Consider the following 25,834-nt stretch of genomic DNA (forward strand, 5'->3'; position numbering starts at 1 on the left):
ATTTTAAAGGGAGGAATACAACCTGAAGAAAACAATAAAAATCAAAGAAACACATCATACAAAAATCACTAGAAGATCAATTTAGTAAACACAGGAAAAGAAAAAAAGAACAAAATACAGGAAATCAAAAGAATGGCAGGAAACATGACATATCTCTCTGTAACAGCCCTAAATATTGCTGTTCATTTTAGAGACAGTGTCTCACAGATGCTTCTGCTTGGGCAAGCTTTAAATCAAAATTCTCTTATATCACCCTCCTGAATATCTAAGTTTACAGGATTAAGCCACCAGAATTTAGCTAAATGCGCACATTTTTAAAACTGTTCAGAAATGAAAATGAACTGGAGCTTACTAATCTTAAAAAATAGTATGTGGATCATGTAAAAGATGGCAAAAATGTAGAAAAATAATAAATACTAGTTGAGTTTGTGACCCTAAGAAGGAAAGGGAATAAGATAGCAACGAACTGACTATGTATGTAACTCTATCTATAATGTTCCTTAAATTTGAATTAATTTCAAAGTTGCTTGTTACTGTACTTTTTTTTTGCACAATGACGTATATCAAAGATATACAATAATAATAATAAATAGCCAGGTGCTGGTATCTCATACCTTTTATCCTAGCTACTCAAGAAGCTGAGGTCTGAGGATTGAGGTTCAAAGCTAGCCTGGGCAAGAAAGTGAGACTCTTATCTCCAATTAACCTCTAGAAAACCGGAAGTGGTGCTGTGGCTCAAAATGGTATGCACTAGCCTTGAGCATAAAGAGCTCAGAGACAGTGCCAAGGACCCAAATTCAAGCCCCATGACTAACCAAAAACTCAAAACAGATAAACTATAAGAAGATAGTGGGAAAATTGGTCAAAGACTAAATGTTTAGGGGGCTGGGAAGGTGGTTCAGTGGTAGAGTGCTTGCCTTGTATGCATGAGGTCCTGGGTTCGATTCCTTAGCACCACATAAGCAGAAAAGGCCAGAAGTGGCACTGTGGCTCAAGTGATAGAACGCTAGCCTTGAGCTGAAATGCTGAGGGACAGCACCCAGGCCCAGAGCTCAGGCCCCACGACTGACAAAAAAAAAAAAAAAAAAAAAAGACTAAATGTTTAAATTTAAATTAATGATGGAAAGGATGACATTGATCAAGATGCATCGTACTCATAAAATGACATATTGAATTGAAACCTTTTGTACAACTGCTTAGAGATAATGCAGAAATCTCATTCTCATTGACCACTATATACACATATTAATAAACATAATTTTTCATTCTAGTTTGGTTATATTTTGTCCCTGGGCTCATCTTTAACACCTATCACAGGCTCTGGAATAAAACCACAGTAAGGTATTATGCTTAATTGTAAACTACAACTGTCTGTCTGACTAAGCATGGGCCACCCACCATTGGGAAACAGTGAGAATGTCAAGACTACAAGGTACAAGAAGTATTATTTACAACTTAGTAGTAGAGTCAACCCATGAGGCATGTTTAACCCCATTTCATATATAAGTAGTGAGTAAAGGTGATTAAACATAACTGTGAATGCACCACAGTAAGGTATTATATTTTAGGAAAAGATTCAATTGCTGAATTATAAGTCTTATCAACTCAAAGTTTTAAAGTTAGACTGAATATTCATTTTCAAAATTTTAGATGCAATATAAATACTATTACAATATGCTGTATCAGTTGTATATTTGCATTAGTTTTAAAACTAATAATTTTTATCAACATATGTCAACCAAAGTAATAGTTCATTTTGTGATCAGGAAAAATCAAAACAACTTATAATTTTTTTTTCATATAAAATTCAAACATTAGCCTACCTTCAAGAGCTCTGTATCTTCAGCAGATGCTTCTTTTTAACCAACTTACAGCCCAGATTTAAAAACCATTGCCTTCATATCAAGAAAGCTATATTAAGCCGGGCGCTGGTGGCTCACGCCTGTAATCCTAGCTACTCAGGAGGCTGAGATCTGAGGATCGCGGTTCAAAGCCAGCCCGGGCAGGAGAGACCGTGAGACTCCTATCTCAAATAAACCACCAGAAAACCGGAAGTGGCGCTGTAGCTCAAGTGGTAGAGCACTCGCCTTGAGCTGAAGAGCTGAAGGACAGCGCCCAGGCCCAGAGTTCAAGCCCCATGACCGACAAAAAAAAAAAAAAAAAAAAAAAAAGAAAGCTATATTTCCATTATTACCTGGGGGACTGTGCTCCGTGAGTCTTCTGTAGGCCCAGCCAAAGAGAGTAACTCTTTCATTGTTATTTTTAACAAATCCATCTTGCCTTTCTTTGGTTCAGATGCTAATAATGCCTATTTTTAAAAACAAGGCAACAATGAAATCTTGTGGCAAGTTCCAGATCAATAAACAATTCCCTTCGATAACACACACCAATAAAAATAGTAAAAACCCTATGAATGAAATTTTCTGTAATGTTTTTGAAGTTCCCTAGAGATTGACCAGCTATTCATCTCAGAAGAGTTTACTCCTGAAAGACCAATCATATCAGGTATTTAAAACTCCATGCGGAAAAAAGGAACTCTGGAAATTCCAAAGGGATTTTTATATTTGAATTATCAATGAGCTGTATATTTACTGTGGCTAACACTTTGCCAATATTTTTTTTAAAACACACATAAAAATGGCTATTATCCCACTTGAAGCAACAAAGAAGAATGACATACTGATACGTGAGACATTAATACTAAGTGAAGGAAGCCAGACACCAAAGATCACATACTACATGGTTCCATTTACATGAAATGTCCAGAAGAGACAAACCATCTAGAGACAAAGGTAGATTAGTGGTTGCCTAGGGCTGGAAACAGCAGAAGCAGAGTGGAATAGGAGTGAGTGTTAATAAAGCTGAGGAGGGCTGCATGATGTTCTAAAATTAAATTGTGCTAATGGCTGCACAGCTCTGTGAATACACTAATCAATGACTTATATACACTTTAAATACATGAAGAGTATCCTAAGTGAATTTATCAACAAAGCTGTTAAAGAACATTCTGAGACTCCCTCTACATCTACTTTTTGTAGAATATAGCTACTGGTTCCCCCAAGAGAAAGTTTTGGGTTATTCAGTGTCTTCTGTACTGCATACATAATATAGGATTATATACAAATATATATAACTTATGTTATATACATATAATTTCTCTGAATACTTAACAAATTTTGTTTACACAAAAAGTTCATAAACTAAGCAGATAGCTTTTTCCCCACAGCTAACATTAATCAAAGGTTTCCACCAAAACAAAAAATACAACCATATTGTTAAGTCATGCTAAGAGAAATGGGATTGTTTGAGAAGATATTTCTAATAATCTAGAGTTTACTCAACCAAAATAAGAAAGCTACATTCATTACTGAAGTGTCTTCTGAGAAGCACAGCTTCTTTTTTTTATTACCAAAGAACCAAGCAAAATTATGGCACTTTTGCCCAACAAGACTTAAGGTAAGAAAGTACTCCTGCTGACTGTTCTATTATTCTGAACAATACTCAACTCTAGCTGATATAATAAGGACACAGCACAAACATGCAACAGGACCTTGTGGTTACCATAACATTTGTCCTTTGACAGAAAAATGAACATAAACACACCAGCACAGAAAGAATTACAAGAGACTGAACTACCCTGAGCCAGACTGGGTCAGATCAGGAAGGAATTAATTTCTAAAGGTCATCAAATTCATCCAGTAGAACTAACCCATTGACCTGCCAACAACCTATGCAATTGTTGTCCAATTATTATCAAAATCATGAAGGAACTTTGGGAATTATGAGACAGAAATCAGGTGGGGGCTGGGATGTAGCTTAGTGGCAAACTGCTTGTCTAGCAATTGCAACATCCTGGGTTCAATCCCCAGGACCAAAAGAGAAAAAGAAAAAGAAAAAAAAAAAAGAAATCAGCTAAGTGCCCGTGGCTCATAACTATAATTCTAGTGATTCAAGAGGCTGAGATCTGAGAATTGTGGTTTGAAGCCAGTCCAAGCAAGAAAGTCCATGAGAATCTTATCTTCAAATAAACTACAAAAAATAAAAATAAAAAGCCACAAATAGAGCTGTGGCTCAAGTGGTAGAGCACTACTAGCCTTAAGCAAAAAGCTAAGAGAAAGCACCTAGACCCTGAGTCTTTATTTATTTATTTAAATAAATTTATTTATTTAAATAAATAAATAAAGGGGTGGGGGAGAAAAAATATATATGGGCATTAATTTCATTTATCTTCTTTGCTTTTATTACACTTATAGAATAGGATGGGGTCTAATTTAGTAATGGGTGTAACTGGTTTTTATTCTTGAAGATCATGAAAATAATAGTCTTACTTGGCGTAAAGAAACTGTTTACCAATTAACAGAACTACCTAGATGTGTTGACACTGAATTATCTTTCAGGTATGAATATAAAAAACAAGAGCAAACAGTATGTCTAGCATGTCTTCTGTTAAGAAGTTGCACTTAAGACATACAAATCCTCCCATGAAGAGGGGATTGGGTGTTTACAGTTCTAAGCTCAAGACTCTGGTTGGCTCAGTTCTTACGACTTTGTGGCCTTTGACAGGTCAACTTGTACAAACCCTAGTTTCTTCATCTAGAATGTATAATGGATGATAACAGTACCTATCTCACAGCTTCACCAAGGATTAAATGAGAAAGTATATGTGAAATAATCACTAATAAATGTTGGTTACTATTAATATTCATTTTATGAGCTGTTCACTGGTGCCTTATGCTTGTAATCCTAGCTACTCAGGAGGCTGAGATCTGATGCTCACAGTTCAAAGACAGCCCAGGCTGTCTTATCTCCAATTAATGACCTCAAAATTGGAAGTGGCACTGTGGCTCAGGTGGTAGAGTGCTAGCCTTGAGTTGAAGAGCTCAGGGATAGCACCCAGACCCTCTGAGTTCAAGCCCCATGACCACCACCACCAACAACAACAACGAAAAAGATTTATTTTAAAAAACTGTTAACACTGGTTGCCTACAGAGTCTTAAGATCTTCAAATGACAGAAAGGTTATTTGTTGTAATTTAGTAGGGGAAAAAAAGGCAACCTGCATACTTCCTACAATGAAATGAATGAGTCACAATGATGTTTGCTTACTTAATACAGACAGAAATCTATACCACTATCTGCTTATATTACAAGATTGACCTCTTACAGGGTTTCTTCCAAGAACAGATCTGCCACAGAACATCTTGTCCACACATTCAAACAAACTCATAAGACATTAATGTCCCTTTCACATTATGCTCATTCACATGTTAAGGGGATTAGAATATATTACAGAAGGACAAATAAACAAAACAGCTATAGCCTTATAAAGTACCACCTGTATGTAGAAAGGAATCCCAGCACTGCGCCTTGTAGCACAAAGTTTGGATGAAGGATCACTGTTTTTAATTTCCTCCAAAACACTCCATAACCATTGTTCGGGTAGCTTTTGCAGACTCACATTAGGGCACCTAAAAGGTAGACATAAGCAAACATCTGAAATTATCAGGTACCCAAAGGAAAAAGTACAAACTACTAATGTACAACTGACACTGTCAGAAAATAGTTGGCTAGTGCCAGTGGATCATATCTGTAATCCTTTTTTTTTTTATTAATAATTTATTAAGTGTTGAAACATGATACATAATTAAATGGAGGCATTTGTCACAGTCTTCACATGTTTAGAGTCTCTCCCAAAAATGAACTTTGTCTTGTTTACCTTTAACACCTTCCTATAGGAATTTCTTTAGATGATTTATATTCAGGAGCCTTTCCTTGAGGATAGGCAAGTTGAGGGATAAAATTATAAGGATGGGACTGGGAATGTGGCTCAGCATGCATGAATGCCAGGGTTTGAATCCTCAGTGCCACATACTCAGAAAAAAAACAGAAGCTGTGGAGTGCTCAAGTGGTAGAGCACTAGCCTTGAGAAAAAGAAGCACACAGACAGTAACCAGGCCCTAAGTTCAAGTCCCAACACTGGCAAAAGCAATAGGCCAGATGCCAGTGGCTCACACCTGGAACCCTATCTTCTCAGGAGGCTGAGATCCGAAGACCACAGTTCAAAGGCAGCCTAGGCAAGGAAAGCCTGCTAGACTTTTATCTCCAATGAACCACCAAAAGACCCCATGTGGTGCTGTCGTTCAAGTGGTAGAGTGTTCACCTTGAGATGAAGGGCTCAGGAACAGTGCCCAGGCTTGAGTTCGAGACACACAATGGGCAAAAAGTGAGGGTTAATCAAAGTACTTTTCCTATTTGCTAATTAGGAGAACATTCTCTGGAAAATGAACGCTGATGTACACCAGAATTGGAGTCAGAGCTCAAGGTTCAAGTTTCCATATGCCCAGCCTCTCAGACCCTAGCATTATAACCTTGTGTCCTACAGAGTTCTGAAAGGTCCATTGTTGAAAGGCTTAATATGCTCCCAAAGCCCTTTGTGATAAGCAGTTGACTTATATTGTAAAGGGCAGATGTTCAAGGGCTTCCTGGGTTTCCCTTGGTGATGAGAAGTTACTTGTACTTGAGTTGAACTCAAGGTGTGGGCACTGTCTCTAGCACTCTACTACTTGAGCCACAGCACCAATTCTGGCTTTTTCTCTGCATGTGCTATAGAGTGATCAAATGCCGTGCTTCTTGCATGCTAGGCAAGCACTCTCACACAAATCCACATTCCCAGCCCTCTCATCTTTTTCATAATGGTATTTTCTACATAAGTATGCTACCATTTTACATTCCCCAAGTTTAATTTTCTGAATACTCGTTATTTAAAAAAAAAAAAAAAAAAAAAAAAAACCTGATCTTCTGTTCCCCTGCCTGATTTGTGACTGTTCCTGCCTTGGCCTCATAATAAAATGTAGATAAAGGCTGCTGAGGTCTTAAGTGTGCATCATATAAGGACACAGGTCTGGAACTATGGAAGAGAAAAGCCATGGGCCTGAAAAGAAGAGAACGATGCAGTATGTGCAACAAGTCTATCTGAAAAATAAATCTTACATAAAAGGAGAAGCATTGCATACAATCTGTTTGCACTCAGGGAGGTAATATACACACATAAGTAGATAGGACACTGATACATAAACTTGGCCTTCTCTTTTTGAATTTTTTTGGTGTCCATATCAGGGCTTAAACTCAGGGCCCTATGTGTTCCTCAGCTGTTTTGCTCAAGGCTGAGACTCTACCACTGCCACAGCTCCACTTCTACCCATCTGGGTTAATTGGACATACGTGCCTGCCAGGTTTTCCTGCCTGGTCTTGCTTGTATCTCCTGCTCGGCTTTCTTTCTCAAAGCTGGAGCTCTACTCTCTGGGCCACTGATCCACTTCTGGTTTTCTGGTGTTTTATTGGAAAGAAGAGTCTCGCAGACTTTCCTGCTCGGGCTGGCTTTGAACAGAGATTTCTGAGGAGACTTCAAGTGGCTTTTCTCAGGGATTCGCCGAGGATCTGCTCCACACAAACCCTTAGTCTAAATCTTGAGAGGTACTCATGAAGCTAATTCAATAGGCTGAGCGAAACAGCTCCTGACCCTCAGCCCACCTCCAGAATGAGAGGGCCACCTTGGGTTCCAGCCACATGGGGATGCTGGGCCACCTCTTCCAACACCTATTCAACCAGTTCCTCTGTCTCTAGTCGACGAATGATCACTGGGGGTGTCATCTTCAGATTGAGCCAGCAAAAGTCCCAGTCCCCAAGGATGTACTGCACAGGCATCCTGCAGTGGATGACATCCAAGTCATCAACGGTGAACCCAGAGTGCCAGGATTTTTAATAGGCATGTGGCTGGGTTGAAGGCTCTATCACTGATGGTCTAGGTTGTCAGGTGAGGTCATGATTCCATGGCCTGACACTCCTGATCTGAGATTGTCCTCCCTCTTCATCTTCCATATCTGTAATCCTAAGTACTTAGGAGGATGAAACCTGAAGGACTGAGGTTTGAAGCCAACCCAGGCCAAAAAAAAAAAAAAATCTGTGAGATTCCCTCTCTGATTAACTAGCAAAACTAAGTTAGAGGTGTAGCTCAAGTGGTGGAGTGCCAGCCAAGAGCAAGAAAGTCAAGCAAGAGCGGGATACCCTGAGTTCAAGTCCTGATATCAACAGGCATACACACATATGAAGATTTTCAACAAAAAAGTAAAAATGTATAATTTATTATAGTTTATGTTCTATATTTACAGAGATTATACAGCGTTAAGTTATATTTTAGTAATTACTTTCATCTCTCTCAAAATGTGACCAAAATTTTGAGCCAGGGTTTATGGATATTAAGAATACAAGTTATCTTGGAAGAGGTAACAATATTTTCGAGTTATATTAACACTAACTACACAAGCAGGCTTTTGCTCTACTACACTATTATCCTAATGTGCTTAAGAACATTTAATTTTTTTAATATTTTTTAAACTTCTATCATATTATGTAACATCTGGAGAAAGAGGTTATTTAATGGGAAGTAGATAAATTTATCTTAAAGAGGATAATGCCTATACTTAAATGAAATTAATGTAAAAATAAACAGATATGGTTCAAAGGAAAAAGTACTCTTTTTTCTAATTGAAGAAAGCTTAAAGATAATTGATTTCCAATTTGTGCTGAGAATTCTGTCTTTTGAGAGTTTAAAATTTTTGAGAGTTAAAAAAAAAAAATTCTACCCTGGCAGGGTGCTGGTGGCTCACGCCTATAATCCTAGCTACTCAGGAGGCTGAGATCTGAGGATCACAGTTCAAAGCCATGCCTGGCAGAAAAGTCCATGAGACTCTTATCTCCAATAAACCACTAGAAAACCAGAAGTGGCGCTCTAGCTCAAGTGGTAGAGCGCTAGCCTTGAGCAGAAGAGCTGAAGGATAGTGCCCAAGTCCAGAGTTCAAGACCCACCAGCAAAAAAAAAAAAATTTTACTCTGCTACAAAATAGTTATCAGTTTAATTCCAAATAGCAATTCAAATTTAGGTATATGTAGCACCACAGGTGCTGCCGGGCGCCGGTGGCTCCAGATCTGAGGATCGAGGTTCAAAGCCAGCCTAGGCAGGAAAGTCCATGAGATTCTTATCTCCAATAACCACCAGAAAACTGGAAGTGACACTGTGGTTCAAGTGGTAAAGCACTAGCTTTGAGCTAAAGAGCTGAGGGACAGCACCCAGGCCCAGAGTTCAAGCTCCATGACCAACCAAACCAAACCAAAAACCAAAACCAAAAAACAGGTTTTATGGTTTTATTTATTTATTTACTTACTTACTGATTTATTTTATTGTCAGTCCTGGGCTCCAACTCAGGGCTAGGCACTGTTCTTGAGCTTTGCTCAAGGCTATCACTCTACCATTTCAGCCACCAGCTTTTTCTGTTTATGTGGTATTGAGGAATCAAATCCTGGGCTTCATGAATGCAAGCACTCTACCACTAAGCCACATTGCCAACCTATTTTTTACCCAACCTATTTTTTTACATTAGCTTTTCTCAACTTTTTTTCTTTTGGCGGTTCTAAGGGTTTGAACTAAGGGCCTCACACTAGTGAGGCAGGCTCTCTTACCTCTGAGCCAAGCCTCTGGCTCTATAACTCTGTGGTTTTAAAGGTTTCCTTTTAGCATGAATTAAAGCCCAAGACCTCATCCTTTCTTTTTACTACCCACTCCTTCAGCCACCAAAACAACTGTCAAAAGTCTGAACCATTAGCAATTCAATGACATTAAAAAGCCACCCAATGCGTGAACCTTGTTTAGATCCTAATTCAAATAAGTCAAATGAAAAATAAATATTGCCAAATAATAGCGGAAATTTATACATGCTCTAGACATGAGATGACACCAGAGACTTATTTATAGGATACACCAATGGCACTTAAGACATGAAAGAAAAAGTCCATGTTTTTAGAGAAGTAGAAGTAATCATCACAAATCTAGACATACTTTATAGGGACAGATGAAACAAATGTGGCAATACTTTGATACATACTGAATCTGAGTGGTAAATATAGGAGATTCATTTGTTATTTTCTCTACTTTAAAATGTATGAAATGTGTAGTGTGTGTGTATGTGTATGTGTATATGTGATTATGTAGTCCTAATAGTTTCCCATCAAAAATTGAAATACAAATTTCTCAAATTATTTAAGTGCTAGAGACATAGTTACATATTAGCTTACTATTTTTTTTCTTCCTTTTGAACCACTATATTTTTTTTAAAGTGTATGTGAGTTCACTTAATGAGATGGCAAGAAAATAAAAACAGAATTAGAGGAAAAGTTATTTTTTGGTGCACCATTCATCCAAGAAAGATTAGGAGTTACAAAAGTAAAGAAATAGAACACTACTGAATCTAATGTTCCATATGAATTTCATTTACTTTTATTTTTCCCCACTTCAGGACCATCTTGCTTATAAATAATACTGCCATCTCCTGTAAGAATTTACTATGAGGGCTGGGAAGGTGGCTCAGTGGTAGAGCGCTTGCCTTGCATACTCAAGGCCCTGGGTTCTATTCCTCAGCACCACATAAGCAAAAAGAAAAAAAAAGCCGGAAGTGGCGCTGTGGCTCAAGTGGTAGAGCGCTAGCCTTGAGCTGAAGAGCTGAGGGACAGCGCCCAGGCCCAGAGTTCAGGCCCCATGACCGGACCCCAAAAAAAAAAAAAAAAAAAAATTTACTATGAGAAAAAAAGTAAGAGAAAAAGGAATTGTAGGAGATGAGGCACTTTCCTACTTCCTTTGTTTTTGTCAAGTGCACTAATATACTAGTATAGCAGTTCGGCATAGCTGCTGAGCCTCTCGGGTCTGCTTGGCTTAGCACACAAAGGGCTTGAAGGAAAAGTAGGTCTTAGACGGGAACTTTATGTCACTATGCATCACCCTTTTGTATATGAATTGACAATGCTCATGATTATTAACCAACCTTCACCCAACTCCTCTTCCATCTTGATCAAATTCTCCTACCTTGATAGGTCACCCATATAAACATAACTTGTCCAAATTTCTACACAGACCTTCAATTCTCTTTGCTAGTTTCCATAAGTAACATACAACATACATATACACACATACACATATCACAAACACTCCATAGCCTCAACTTTTGGTCTCTAGATATAACCCTTCTCACTCAAATTGATAAAATGTTTTTGAAATAGTGCATCTCACAAGAACTTTTACTTTAAGTTTCCCATTATGTAAGCAACTACTAGAAATAAGGTAAACAAGAATTAGTACAGTGTAGTAGGAGAAAAATGAATTTGGGGTAAACTTTGAAGGTTGTGCATATAAAATGGTAGACAGCTTAAATGGGGTTGAGGTAGTGGTAGATAATATGATTGGGAGAAATATCTTAGGCCAAGATCCCTGATTTAGATTCTTGGCTATTTTAACTACAAACATTAAGCCAGGCCTATTTATTCCCTTGAGTATGCACACTAAGGAACCATAGCTCCTTGTTAATTTGGGGAATTTCAGAATGAAGCCAGAAGGATGTTCTACAAGGTCAAGGCTGGCAAATGCCCTTCCCCACCCCCACCCCTGCTACCCATCAAAAAAAAGGGCCTTCTCTGATCACCGCTCAAGATCCAGAAATCTCAGGAAGGAGCTCTGGGTAATGTTCAAGGCATTCCTACCATCTCTCCTACAAGAAGTTCTAGACCTCCTTGTTCTGCCCTGGAATTCACCAGGACCAAAGAAGCTTTTCTGAAGAACCATTTAATTGTCTAGTTTCCAATTTGCACTTTGCCACTGGATCCTATTTCAATATTCCCTTGCTTGCTAGGTCTGTATCTTTTCTGAGCCAAGACCCTAACCACCAGCCAGACAAAAGAATTTGGTCCAGAAACAGAACATCCATCAATAATGGCTATGGAGTCAGGTTCCAATGGAGTTAAGTTACTAACCTTTCTCCCTACAAACAGGGGAATTCAGTGGCTTCCTCTCCCACACTAAAAGACTAAAACAGGGCTACTACCAGAGCTTCCTGAGCTGCAGCTAAGGAAACATTATGGATACATAGAGACAGGGAGACTCTGGATCAGGTTTACTACTAACCTCTGTACAGTACTCATCTCTTTGGGGTTTAAAGCAAGAAAGACCGAAATTCCTTCTAAACACAAAACTATACATATTTGGGCCTACTTTATTTAACCTCATTCAACTTGACCATACTCCATTCTATTCTTTTTTGTGTGTGTGTGAAAATACTGTACAGAGGGGTTACAATTACATGGGCAAGATAATGAGTACATTTCTTATCAAGCACTGTAGCCTCCTCCTTTATTTCTATTCTATTCTTAAATATTCAGGACTTTTGCACTAGCTAGTCATATTATTTGGAAAGCTCATCCCCAAAAAAGCTGTTGCTTCTCATCATTCAGATCTTTGCTAAAATAACACTTTGATCTAAGAGGAAAGACTTTTCCTTATCATCAAACTTTAGCACACCAGAGTACATACTGCTATCTGATAGCTAATGACTTTTTATATGCCCCTTAAAATAAAAATTCCACGAAATAAGGGATATTCTGTCCTGACCATTTTTCTATTCACAGTACCAGGAACAGGGTCTGGTACCCAACACAAAGCTTAAGAAACAGTTGAATAAATAATCTGTAACTGACCAACTTGATTGGGTGTATCATTCAAAAAACCAGATTGACAAAGAAAAGAAAGTACAAGTGCTTTTCAGTGACAATAAGTGCCACCATTACAGCCAGCAGGTAACTCAGCTCCTTTTTTTTTCTGAATCAGTCAGCAAATCTCTACATCCCAAGCATTTGCATGAAGGTCTTTTCCAGAGGAGTCTCCAAGTAGACTATCAAAATCAGATCTTTTGCCTAAATAATGCCCCAAAAGGCAACTTTTCCCCCAAGAACAAAACCAAGTATAGGCTTAAAAACCCAGCACAATATAGGTTCATCGACAGTATTACTTGGCTGAACACATTTCGTCTAAGATTATAACATGTTCCTATCTTTCTTAAGGCTCTTTAAGAGATCCTCTCCAGGCACATTGCTTCAACTATTTCCTGTTTGGCTTTCAAATGCATACCTCCAGCCAAAGTAATTGTCCCTGTTTCCCAGAGACTGTGGGATTTCCCAGAATGCTGTGCTTTCAGTATTAAAGAGTTGAGGGAGTCCCAGGTTCCTCATCTCCAACTTTGATTCTTCTCTTCCTCTGATGTATTTCCAGCTGTCCATTATCCCAGTAGACACCATCCCAACATCACCTCAAATAATATTGTCTGTACATGTCCTACACCTCTCACCAAGCACTCCCTTCCTTTCTTTCTTTCCTTCCCACTCGTTTCCTTCCTGTTTTCTTCCTTCCTTCCTTCCTTTTATCCTTCCTTCTGTTCTTTCTACCTTCATTAATGGCATTAATTATTCTTCTCACTACCATCTAGGGTTGACAGCTCAATAAATTGTTCTCTGTCTTCTCTTCAATATCTACCAAATAAATTTTCTACTTATCTAATCCTCAAAATTTAAATGTGAAGTTGGGCTTGGTAACAGCTCAATCTGTAATTCCAGCTATTCAGGAGGCTGAGATCTAAAAATCTCTGTTCAAGAAAGAAAAGTCGGGAGCTGGGAAGGTGGCTCAGCGGTAGAGTGCTCGCCTTGCATGCCTGAGGCCCTGGGTTCGATTCCTCAGCACCACATAAGCAAAAAGAAAAAAGCCGGAAGTGGCGCTGTGGCTCAAGTGGTAGAGCGCTAGCCTTGAGCTGAAGAGCTGAGGGGTAGCGCCCAGGCCCAGAGTTCAGGCCCCACGACCGGACCAAAAAAAAAAAAAAAAGAAAGAAAGAAAAGTCCACGACTCTATCTTTAATTAACCAGCTAAAAAGCTAAACTGGAGGTGTGGCTCAACTGGTAAAGTGGAAGCCTTGAGTGGAAAATACACCCTGAGTTCAAGGTGCCATATGTGCAAAAACAAAACAAACAACAATTCTGAATATCATAATAGCTAGCAAGTATGAAGCTCTGAGCTAAATCTCAACACCCCCTGAAAAAAAGTCAGAGACTATTTCCTGATCTACAGGTACAATTAGACAAGGCAATGATTCTAAAATATGTAAGTACCTTAAGTTTGTTTTTATGAAAATGCTCTTCCAACACTGCAGATTCACAAAAGGCTTTATCCCTATGCTTAGGCTCTAGTCATTGTCTGTATGTTTGTGGTATCTGTGGTCCATCATGTCTTATCCCCTGTGGTCAAAGACAGCTTGTACAGCACAATATCTGGACTCAAAAAATCATTTGTTAGCCAGGCACTGGTGGCTCATGCTTATAATCCCAGGTAATCAGGAGGCTGAGTTCTGAGGATCTCAGCCCAGGCAGGAAAGACAGTGAGGCTCTTATCTCTAATAAACTACTCAGAAAAGGCTGGAAGTAGCACTGTGTCTCAAGTGGTAGTGAGCTAGGTAGGCTTGAGCAAAAAGCAGCTAAGGGACAGCAGGCCCAGAGTTCTAGCCCCAGGATCAGCACACACACACACACAAATCATTTGTTAAAAAATCATTTGTTAAATCATTGATTAAAGAAGAATCAATCAGTGTTAGTGCTAGAGGCTACACTAATTAGCTGTACCCTCAAGTGAGCACAAAAGCGAAAAGGCAGGTGTAAAAATGAGGGACTGCTCAATGGTGAAGTCACTGTGCCTATTCAACACAGAAACCTAATCTAGAGTTTTGGCTCTTCAATGAACCTTCTGTCTCCTTCCCAGTAAGGAAAGATTACTTTATAAGGAAGTGATTTCAAAACTCCAATGTTGCTGGTGTTTATGATAATGAAAGGACTGAGAGGTAAAAATGGAACCATGCAAGGCTCACAAGAACAATGCAGCAAACTCTAGTTGTTTGTTTTGGTTCCTCATCACACAGTCCAGGGGTCAGTAAGGAAAAGGGAAAGGTTCCAGAATGAAGAAGCAGTTCCTGGGTCTTCATGCCAAATCTATGCAGTCATCAACCACAGACTCGGGGAATTCCAATATCTTGCTAATATTAGTGAATGCTCTCCACTAAAAGAGCAGATGTCCTCTGGCTGAAGGCACTTCTGTTTTACTTGACTATCTTGCCAAGCTAATACAAAATACCCAGTGTCTTTAGCCTCTGAGTATATCACAAAATTAAGTTTCTTACTAAGACTTCAAGGTTCATTATTATTTATCTACAAAATATTCCTGTCAGATCAGTCTACCAGTTCTAAAAGAAGCTTACTAAAATATACTTAACTTCCCACAATCTTTTTTGTTGTTGTTATCGGTCATGGGTCTTGAACTCAACAGCCTGGGCACTTTCTCTGAGCTTTTGTGCACAATGCTAACACTCTACCATTTTGAGCCATAGCACCACTTCCAGTTTTTTTTTTTTTTTTTTTTTTTTTTTTTTTGTCGGTCGTGGGGCTTGAACTCTGGGCCTGGGCGCTGTCCCTCAGCTCTTCAGCTCAAGGCTAGCGCTCTACCACTTGAGCTACAGCGCCACTTCCAGTTTTCTGGTGGTTTATTGGAGATAGGAGTCTCACAGTCTCTCCTGCCTGGGCTGGCTTTGAACCGCGATCCTCAGATCTCAGCCTCCTGAGTAGCTAGGATTACAGGCGTGAGCCACCAGCGCCCGGCTCCACTTCCAGTTTTCTGGTGATTAATGGAGATAGGAATCTTACAGTCTTTCTTACACAGGCTGGCTTTGAACTGTGACTCTCAGATCTCAGCATGCTGAGTAGCTAGGATTACAGGCCTGAGTGGGCACTAGGTTCCCACAATCTTTAATAAACAAAATCCCCAGATTTTTCCACTCAGAAATTAGAAACTAGCATTGTACAATAAGTAGAGTGCTCAGAGCTGAATGAAGTTTACAGCCAGTCTATCTTCTCTTATAGAAAGAGAATACAGCATCCCAGGGAGATTAAATGGTCTTATTATGTGTTAATAAGCTTGGCAGGTGCAACTTGCTTGATTTCATAACCTATGTTCTTTTCTCTATGCAGAGGAGTTAAAAAATTAATCAAATCACTCGTTTTCTTTTTCATCACAATCAAGAAGGGGCCAGAAACTAAAAAAAAAAAAAAAAGTCCAAAGGAAAGATATAGGCAGTTTTTTCTTATTGCTTTGCTATTCTTACGTGGTACAGCCTGAACCCCTACTAAAAGTGACAGAAATGAACAAGCAGGATAGAACAGGGTGTTCAGGCTTTGTGTTGTCTTGAGCACCACTGGAGCAAATCATTTTTCCATAAACAGATTAGTCTAACTTCTATCCAAAGAGCTATCTCACTCACAAAGGATAAGTATTTGAAGATAAGCATAAAACCCATAGAGCAAAATCAAATTACATATGTGGTATACCCCACTAATTGGTCATTAGACTATTTCGTGCCAATAAATTTGATTCCCTGACTACAAAGTAGCTTTCCAATGGTTTTATCCATCTACCCAGGGGGTAACACAGTGATTGTGTGTTGAGTTCTGATTGACTATGTTATGTGTGCATTGTTTATTAAGAAATGTTATCTTCATTTCCTCAAACTCTTTCAGTATCTTCCCTAACTTAAGAAAAAAAAATTTACATCTCCAATTATTTTATAACTAAATTCTCCACTCCATTCATTCTTTGGTCAAGTCCTATGTTTATTATTCCAAGGTTTGTGTTTATTATTTCAATTAAACTAAATACAAACAGATGTGTGCAGGAAGGCTGTGTATGCACAAAGCACATTTGAAAAAAGAGACATAATCCTAAAGCATGCTGCAACATTAAACCTGAAAAAAATGATTTGCCCAAATGAGAGCCAGTGAGAAATCGACCTTATCAACTGAACCCATCTTAACCTCCCTCACCAGCTATCACATCTTGTTGAGATTGATTGCAGGCTGAAATATCAGGGGCTATTTGGAAGCCTTAGCTGCAGGCACAGGCAATAACAATGATCAAATCTAAATGGAATTACCGACCAGAGGGCCATAGAAAGAAGAACAAGATATGGTGGATTAATACTGGTTGGAAGAATTTTTTTTCTCTTAATATTTAATATAATTTCCCCAAGATCAAAGAGAAAAAATAATATTACAATCTCTAAGACTTTACTAAAAATGCTAGGATAGGGTTATTCACTGAGAAAAAGGTCCTCTGTTTTTGTATCTAAATGACAATGTATGATTATGAAGGTGTTGAAACTGATGTTCAAATTTCTAGAAAGAAGGCATTTTCTGACTTAACCATAAGAGTAGCCTTAAAAATAAGACTTCAAGGGTCACTAGTAAATCATAAACTGAAGACACAATGAATTAAAAAAAAAAAAAAAAAACCTTAAGCTGGGCACCAGTGGCTCACACCTAAAATCCTAGCTACTCAAGAGGCTTCTGAAATCTGAGGATTGTGGTTCCACGTCTATGAAACTCTTATCTTCAGTTAATCATAGAAAAAGTAGAGCTATGGTTCAACTGGTAAAATATTAGCCTTGAGTATAAGAAACTCAGGGACAAAACCCAGGCACAGAGTTCAAGCCTTAGCACCAGAAAACAAACAAACAAAAACAAAAAATAAAACCTTAAGATAGTCTACTTCCCCCCCCAAGCCTTTTAATCAACTATAGAAAAGAAAAAATATGTATTTTCCTCTAGAAGAATGTATGAGCCAGAATGCCTTATAACTTATTCTTCATTTAATGCTTAATATTTCAAATAAAATTCAAGGGCTATTCAGTGAGAATTAAGTATCTTCTTTAAGCATATTTGTCAAATGAAATAAAAATTTCCCTCCAATCTCATATATTAGATTTATTTTTACATGTTATTTAGATACATATTTTTTTCATTCTCAAGAAAGGTAGAAGATTTTTTTTTTGGGGGGGGGTCAATCATGGGCTCAAAGTCTGGGCCTGGGTGCTGTCCCTGAGCTCTTCAGCTCAAGGTAAGTGTTCTACCAATTGAGCCAAAGCCCCACTTCTGGTTTTTTTCTGGTGGTTAATTGGAGATAAGAGTCTCACAGACTTTCCTGCCAGTCTGGCTTTGAACTGCAATCCTCAGATCTCAGCCTCCTGAGTAACTAGGATTACAGGCATGAGCCACCAGCGCCTCGCAGAAAGTATTTTTTACTATTATTCAGTTGTTAAAGGATTTTTTTTTGTTGGATTTGAATCATGGTGGCTAATATTAACTGGTGTAAGTTTAAAGGCATTTTAAATCACTCTGCCTAACATAATGGTTGATATCCATGAGTTCACACTATTATTTTATGACAAAAACTGCTAAATGTCACAGCTTTCTTTTATAACAGTAATATAAAAATACTTATAAATGTAATGATGTAAAAATACTTATAAAATTGTAATAGGCAACTTAAAAAATACTTTTGCCTGATCCTGTTAACTAAGTCTCCCAGTTTTGTGTATGTAGGCCTTTGATCTGAGCTATTCTCTGCTGCAGTCAACTTTGCAATAGCTTGGGCTCCTAGAAAGACCAGATTTACTGATAAGCATCTTGTATGGAAGGCAAACTGCCCCTCAAACAGGCAATGCCTTCTTTTTATCACCTTAAGTAGCCAAAAACTAAGGAGACCACCTTTAACCAGCTCTATTCCAGTAAGAAGGTGATAACAATTTCAAAATTCTTCCAAAGGTGAAGACTGAAATATGGTCAATCAAGCCACCCACACCTATGACATGGACTGTTTTAACTATGCAGACCTTCCTTACCTCCTGCCCCAATTCTTCCTATTTAACCTAACGCCAATGTCTATACTCTAGAAAATGACCAAAGATATACTGAAGTGCTGTTTTTCTATGGCTGCCATGTAATAAATCTCTTTTCTCTGTACTTCACCATGTATCTTCATTTGGCATATGGGGACAAATAGCTGGACCTAACTTGGGACTCCTGGACTTTGGGCCTGGGGTCTAAAATCCTAGCTTCAGAATAAGCCATAGTTATGAGCAGCACAAGTAAAAAAAATGTAAAGAGGAAGAGATTAGCAAGTACTCACAAATTCTCCTTCTAGATTTAGAATTATAGTCAATTATTTTGTTTTCTAACTTATGATCAGACAAATAAAGTTAAAGTCCACAACTTAACATTAATTTAGAATTCTGTTCATTTAAACTGAAAGGCCAAATTTAAATAGTAAAGCCACAGACAGTAAACAAGTAACTACAAAATTAATCAGAAACTTTAATGTACTTAACCACACAATTGAATACTTAGGTAGACAATGATACACAGGCAGATAATGATGGTTTTATTTATTTTTTACTTTTGTTTTTCAGTACTGGAGTTTGAACTCAGGGCCTCACACTCAGCTTGCTTGCTCATAGCTGACACTCTACTACATTTTCAACCAGGCTGTTTTGTTTGAGACAGGTCTCATTATATATCCCAGGCTGGCCTTCAGCCTCAGTCTACGAACTGCTAATTACAAGTGCCTACCACTATGCCTGCCTAGATAATGCTGCTAGAGCAATCTGACAGTAGGGTAAATGTTATTTTCCTTCTTTAGAGATGAACAGATCAGAAGCTAAGGAGATTAATGTTAGCAAAATCTCACTGCCAATAAACAAAATAAATAAACATAGAATTAAGGATCTGAGTCACAGATTACTGTTATTTCCCAGTCCTATATACTCTATTTTTTGGGGAGGGGTAGGTCATGGGGCCTTAACTGTGGGCCTGGGCACTGTCCCTCAGCTCTTCAGCTCAGTGTTCTACCATGTGAGCCACAGCACCACTTCCAGCTTTCTCTGTTTATGTGGTGCTGAGGAATCGAACCCAGTGCCTCATGCATGCAAGGCAAGCACTCTACCACTGAGCCACCTTCCCAGCCCAATGCTATACTTTTTAAAGAAAGTATTCATATTTCATCAAATCTCAACTTGAAATTGCTACAAAAATCAAAATACAGAAAAGTATCTCAACATACTGCTTGTATTTGGTGCATACAAGTATTGATCTAAAAAAATTTCCCAGAAAAATAAACAGTGACTTCCATTTTTATCTATCCTTTGATGATTAATAGTGAAGTTAGTTTATATTTGAAAATATTTTGAATAATCCTATTAAAAACCAAATTAAACGACGTTGCTCATGTTTAACTTTTCAGTATTTCTCCATTAATCTCTCTAAGTGCTTCCTTCCTTAACACAGCTGTAGTTTAAAGGCGGGGGGGGGGGGGGGGGGCCACTTGGCCTCTAATACTGCGGTATTTTTGTGAACACCCAGGCCTTTTTGCAAACTTTTTAAATGTTGTATGCCTAAACAAGTTTTTCATAATTTAAGAGCTTATGAAAAGCTTTCAAAAGAAGTCCAAGAGAACAGATTTTCTTTTAAAAATAAAGACCAAACAAAAGAAAGCCACACACACTGTTGAAGATGTTCTGTGCAAAACATTTTGTTCAGCAGATTTGAAATGTCTCCAAAGGGATCAAGAACCACTTGGTCTGGAAGCAACATCCGAGAACTCATAAGAGACTGGTCAAAAGCCAATAGTGACAGCCATGAGATCTTTAAAGTAAATTAAAAGTAGCTGTGATACCAGGCACTGGGCCTTTCCTGGTCTTCCTATCCTCCTTATCTGAAGTGCCTTCAACTGCATCATTACAAAGTGGCTCAAAAGCCTCTGTCTTGGTTCTCTGTTATTGTCCCTTTTCTGCACTCCTCTAGACTTCAACCCTACTAATAATAATTATGGAGACAACTCAAAAATCTCCATCTGGTTCTGCTGAATCACCTAATCTGCTACTCCTACTACTGACAAATATTTTCACTAGGATATGCCAACATTATCTCACATTCAATACATGTAACATAAACTAACTTCATCTTTATCAAACCAGTCAACTTTTTCCTTAGAAACAAAGCCAGAGGAGCAAGCACAGACTCCCTGGTAACCTTCATCACTCATATGCAATCTGTTCATGTGGCAGATTCAAAGATTGCCACATTATCTCCCATCCACATATATTTCTACAATATAATCTTGCTACTTACCACCAAAAGATGAACTACACCCAGTCTAGCCTACAGACTCATTTATAACGCAAAGAATATAACTGAAGCAATGCTGTGAGAATTCCCAGGGTAGGTCAGTAGCAAGCATATAGGTTTGTCTGCTCTCTTCTGTTGGATTATCCTCACTGGGGAGGCCCATAGCCATAAAAGAAGTGTAGCTAACTCAAGACTTTTATGCTGAATAAGAGGGTACAGTAGAGCCAACCAGGTCCAGTCGTCTAACCACCACCAACCAAGGTACCAGAAATGTAAGCACAGCTGACTTGGATCATTCTTGACCAGTTCATCGGCTAGCTGGATATCACCAACTGAATCAGTAAACATCACAAAGAGAAGAACTGCCCAGAACAACAACAAAAAAATCATGAAATATAAGAAAATATCTATGGCCTTCTTCCTAATCATTCAATCTATCATGTATGTAGTTGTTACTCAATGGAGCCTAATGTTAACTGAAAAGATGTGATATTTGTAATATGTGGTTGAAAGTATTGTTAGGAAACCCTCAGCACCTCAGATCTAAATGGTTATAACTGAAGTCAGGCTCTCCCCCATTAGTCTGTCATTAATTATCTAACTTAATACTTCCAACTAGAAACTACTCACCAACTCCATAATCTCAAACTTTACATTTGGAGGAGTTTTCATCAGTATCTATTTTACTTGATCTGTACAACAAAAGCCAGAGAGCTCTGACTATTACTAAGGCAAATATTAGTGTTTCTTCCGTTAGAGATTAAGAGATCTGATCTAAGGAGGTTAATTCTAGCGTAATATCACTGAAAATAAATGGAATGGATGATACACATAGAACTAAGAGCTTGAGTCATAGATAATTGTTATGTCTCTATTCTATTCTGACACCTAAGATCTAGCTCTGATAATAAACATTTGATGTTTTCTCTCCATCCCAATTATGCAAAAACTCAAAATTAGGCCTCAATCTATCTAGTCAAATAGTATTTCATACTAACCTTACCATAGCAGCAACAACACTACAAGATTATTTATAAACTTAACAATAAGCCATGTTGGTACAAATTTATAGATATTTACTCACAAACCTTCCTTGGTACTTAAACTTTACTTATGCTTGAATATAACTCCTGCCTCCTCCATAAATATCTACCAGCCCATCCTTGCTGCTTTCTCTCTCTTCTGTTCATTACTACAGGATTTTTAAATTTCATTCAAATTTGGGTGGCTTTATCTTATGAAAATATGTTCACCTTACTTTCCAGGTAGTATCCCATCAAAATATACTCAAACATACAGTGATACTAAGTGCATACATCCAGTGCCTATCCTTGCCAGTCAGGGGTCATGACACATCTTTTAGATACTTTATACCTGCTATTATACAAACTAAAATAGAAGCTCTTTAATTACCAAAATGAGTCTGATAAAGAAGTATTCTATTTTCTGAAGCACAGCACTACACACACTGCTAAATTCAAAATCTAGTTTAATTGATTCAAAGGAAATGGAATATGTTGCATTATGAGAAAAAAATATCCTTAAGCCACGTCTACACTAGAAACTTGAGTTGAAAACATAACAAAGTATTTTGAAGGGCTAGGAAGGTGGCTCAATAGTAGAGTGCTTGCCTTACATGCACGAGGCTCTGGGTTAGATTCCTCAGCACCACATAAGCAGAAAAAGCTGGAAGTGGTGCTGTGGCTCAAGCGGTAGAACACTAGCCTTGACCTAACGAGCTGAGGGATAGCATCCAAGCCTAGAGTTAAGGAAAAAAAGAAAAAAAATGCCGGGCGCCGGTTGCTCATGCCTGTAATCCTAGCTTCTCAGGAGGCTGAGATCTGAGGATATTGGTTCAAAGCCAGCAGGGCAGGAAACTCTGGGAGACTCTTAACTCTAATAAACCACTAGAAAGCCAGAAGTGGCGCTGTGGCTCAAGCAGTAGAGTGCTAGCCTTGAGCTGTAGAGTGCAGGGATAGCGCCCAAACCCAGAGTTCAAGCCCCACAAACTACCAAGAAAAAGTTGGGCTGGGAAGGTGACTCAGTGGTAGAGCGCTTGCCTTGCATGCATGAGGCCCTGGGTTCGATTCCTCAGCATCACATAAGCAAAAAGAAAAAAGCCAGAAGTGGCGCTGTGGCTCAAGTGGTAGAGTGCTAGCCTTGAGCTGAAGAGCTGAGGGACAGTGCCCAGGCCCAGAGTTCAGGCCCCACAACCGGACCCAAAAAAAAAAAAAGAAAAAAAAAAGCATTTTGAAGATCAATAGTTTAATATCTGTAACATTTTACAAATAAGATTTAAAGATATTGTGTGCAGCTCACAACTCTCAAGATATTTTATAAATTTTTTTAACAAAAAGAAGGGAAAAGTTTCAAAAATATTCAAGCTGTAGATGTCTTAATAGACAAAAATAAAATGTTTGCTAAAGCTACAAGGCTGGCAAAATGCTGTTTCATTTCAAAAACTTTCCAGGCAATAGAAATGTTTTCCTGGAAAATACTACCTCTTATTTAGAGAACACTTGCCATGAACACTTAGTCATTAAGCAATTTAAGGTTTCCTCACAAGTTATTTGGAAGAAAGCTATTATATGATTAAATGAAATTACCAACACCTATAATGTTAAATATATATATATATATATATTTAGCTAAATATATGAAGTTTTTCAGGTAAGGGCAAAAAAATTATACTTTTGACTACTTACTGTTATTTTAAGAATTTTCTATAAAATAAAATTATAGGGGAAAAGAAGACAAAATCCATGTTTTCTCTCTGTAATAAATACAAATCCCCACACTCCAAGCTTATTTTATTCAAATGCCAAGTTAGTTTCAAAGAAACAAAACATTCATTTCATTCAAAGCAAAGAAATAGTAATTTCAAAGCTATTTTTAGTAAAATTTTGAGTTCATTTCAAATCACCTTTCAATGAGAGAGCAACTAGGTTTAGACATTTCATTCAATCATCTGCAGTACATCATACAATGAAACCTAAGAAAACCATTTCTTCCAAGAGCTTGGTAGTCAACCAATTCTTTATTCTTTTCACATCAAAAGGCACAACTAAATTCTACTCCAAGCACATGATTTGTACATTCTTTTTAAAAAATACTACACAAAAGGATGTTTGTTTTACCTGTTTAGTATTTCAGTGAGTTTCACAAAACCAGTATATGCCAGCTCAAATGCTCCTCTGTGTCTGGACTGTAAAAGGTGTTGTTTAAAATAATTTCCCATTTCTTTCACCTTTAACAAGAACAGCAAAACAACAAAAGTTCAATTTATGCTTACATTGATAGATACATTTATATCCACAATGCTAGTTAGAACTTCTACCATTTAATCTTCATAATGAATTATCTCTATTTCACAATGAGGAGACTAGGGCCCAGAAAGGCTAAACAATTTACCCAAAGTCACCCAGCATGTTAGCAGTATGTTCAGGCCATGAAAGCAGCAATCTGATACTAGAGTTAGTCCTCCAAATCTGCCTCAACAAACCTCAACATGAACGCTGTTAGCTCTTGTCATTCAACACCAACATAAAATCACAGGAAGCAACAACACACAAACAACATAAGTTTTCTCTTTAATTTTTTCCACTTTTATTGTAGGAAAATATCCATGTTGAAATTTACCATATGAACCATTTTGCAGAATAAAGTATGATAGCATTAAAGATAACCAATTTTGCTGGGCGCCAGTGGCTCACACCTGTAATCCTAGCTACTCAGGAGGCTGAAATCTGTGGATTGCAGTATCCCAGGCAGGAAAGACCATGAGACTTTTTTTTAAGAGAACTTTATTTAAATGTGTTCTTCATGCTACAATGTAACCCTTTAAAATCAATCAAATACATAACATTAAAATTTATGATTTAAATGACAACCCACAACCACAGCTTCTAAACTTCGACAAGGCAGCTTCAATATCCAGAAGAACACCTTATCATAACTGGAATGAAATCCCATCTCAACAAATTTAAGAAAAGAAAACAGAATATTATCATAATACTAAAATGTATTCAGATACTATACGTCTACTTCTTAAATCTCTACACTTGTTCCCCAGCACTGGGAAGGTTTGTTTTTCTGGGTTTTTTTTGTTTTGTTTTGTTTTTGGTCCGGTCGTGGGGCCTGAACGCTGGGCCTGGGTGCTGTCCCTCAGCTCTTCAGCTCAAGGCTAGCGCTCTACCACTTGAGCCACAGCGCCACTTCCGGCTTTTTTGTTATGTGGTGCTGAGGAATCGAACCCAGGGCCTCAGGCATGCAAGGCAAGCGCTCTACCACTGAGCCACCTTCCCAGCCCAGGTTTGCTTTTCTGATACCTGGGTTAAAACCTGGGCTACCTGATTACTTGGCTGGTACTCTACCACTTGAGCTATGCCTCCATCTTGGCTTTTTGCTGATTATTTTGGAAATGAGTCTCAAAGACTTCCCTGCCCAGACTGGCTATGAACCTCAATTTTCTAGACCTCAGACTCCTGGGTAGCTAGGATTACAGGTGTAAGCCACTTGTGCCCAGGCAAGATTAGTTTAAAAACAAAAAGACAGCACCCAAGCCAGGTGTCGGTGGCTCACACTTGTAATCCTAGCTACTCAGGAGGCTGAGACCTGAGGATCATGGTTTGAAGCCAGCCTAGAACAAGCCCTGGCAGAAAACTCCCCATGAGTCTCTTATCTCCAAAAACCACCAGACAACTGGAAGTGGTGCTGTGCTGTGGCTCAAGTGGTAGAGCACTCACTAGCCTTGAGCTGAAGAGCTCAGGGATCCCGCCTAGGCCCAGAATTCAAGACCCATCACCAACAACAACAAAAAAAATCCATTTTTATGCAACTGTCAACATCACCCAATTGTAGAACTTTTTCATCTTTCCAAAGTGAAATCTCATGCCTATGAAACAATAATTCCCAAT

The 25,834-nt window shown here is 38.3% G+C and overlaps 1 protein-coding gene across 4 annotated transcripts in view; it reads right to left on the reverse strand.

Moving 5' to 3' along the window:
- Positions 1 to 25,834, reverse strand: part of Thada (THADA armadillo repeat containing) — a 351,130-nt gene that overhangs the window by 237,537 nt on the left and 87,759 nt on the right. For all 4 annotated transcript variants that reach the window (XM_070025487.1, XM_070025484.1, XM_070025486.1 and 1 more), the window contains 3 exons: positions 24,056 to 24,165; positions 5,335 to 5,467; positions 2,195 to 2,308 (listed from right to left, as the gene is read on the reverse strand). In XM_070025487.1, coding sequence (XP_069881588.1) covers positions 2,195 to 2,308; positions 5,335 to 5,467; positions 24,056 to 24,165 — 357 coding nt within the window. The remainder of the gene's footprint in view (positions 1 to 2,194; positions 2,309 to 5,334; positions 5,468 to 24,055; positions 24,166 to 25,834) is intronic.

This window comes from Dipodomys merriami, unplaced genomic scaffold, assembly GCF_024711535.1.
Source record: "Dipodomys merriami isolate MVZ:Mamm:240054 unplaced genomic scaffold, mDipMer1.0.p SCAF_17, whole genome shotgun sequence".
In the NCBI taxonomy this organism is placed as follows: domain Eukaryota; kingdom Metazoa; phylum Chordata; class Mammalia; order Rodentia; family Heteromyidae; genus Dipodomys; species Dipodomys merriami.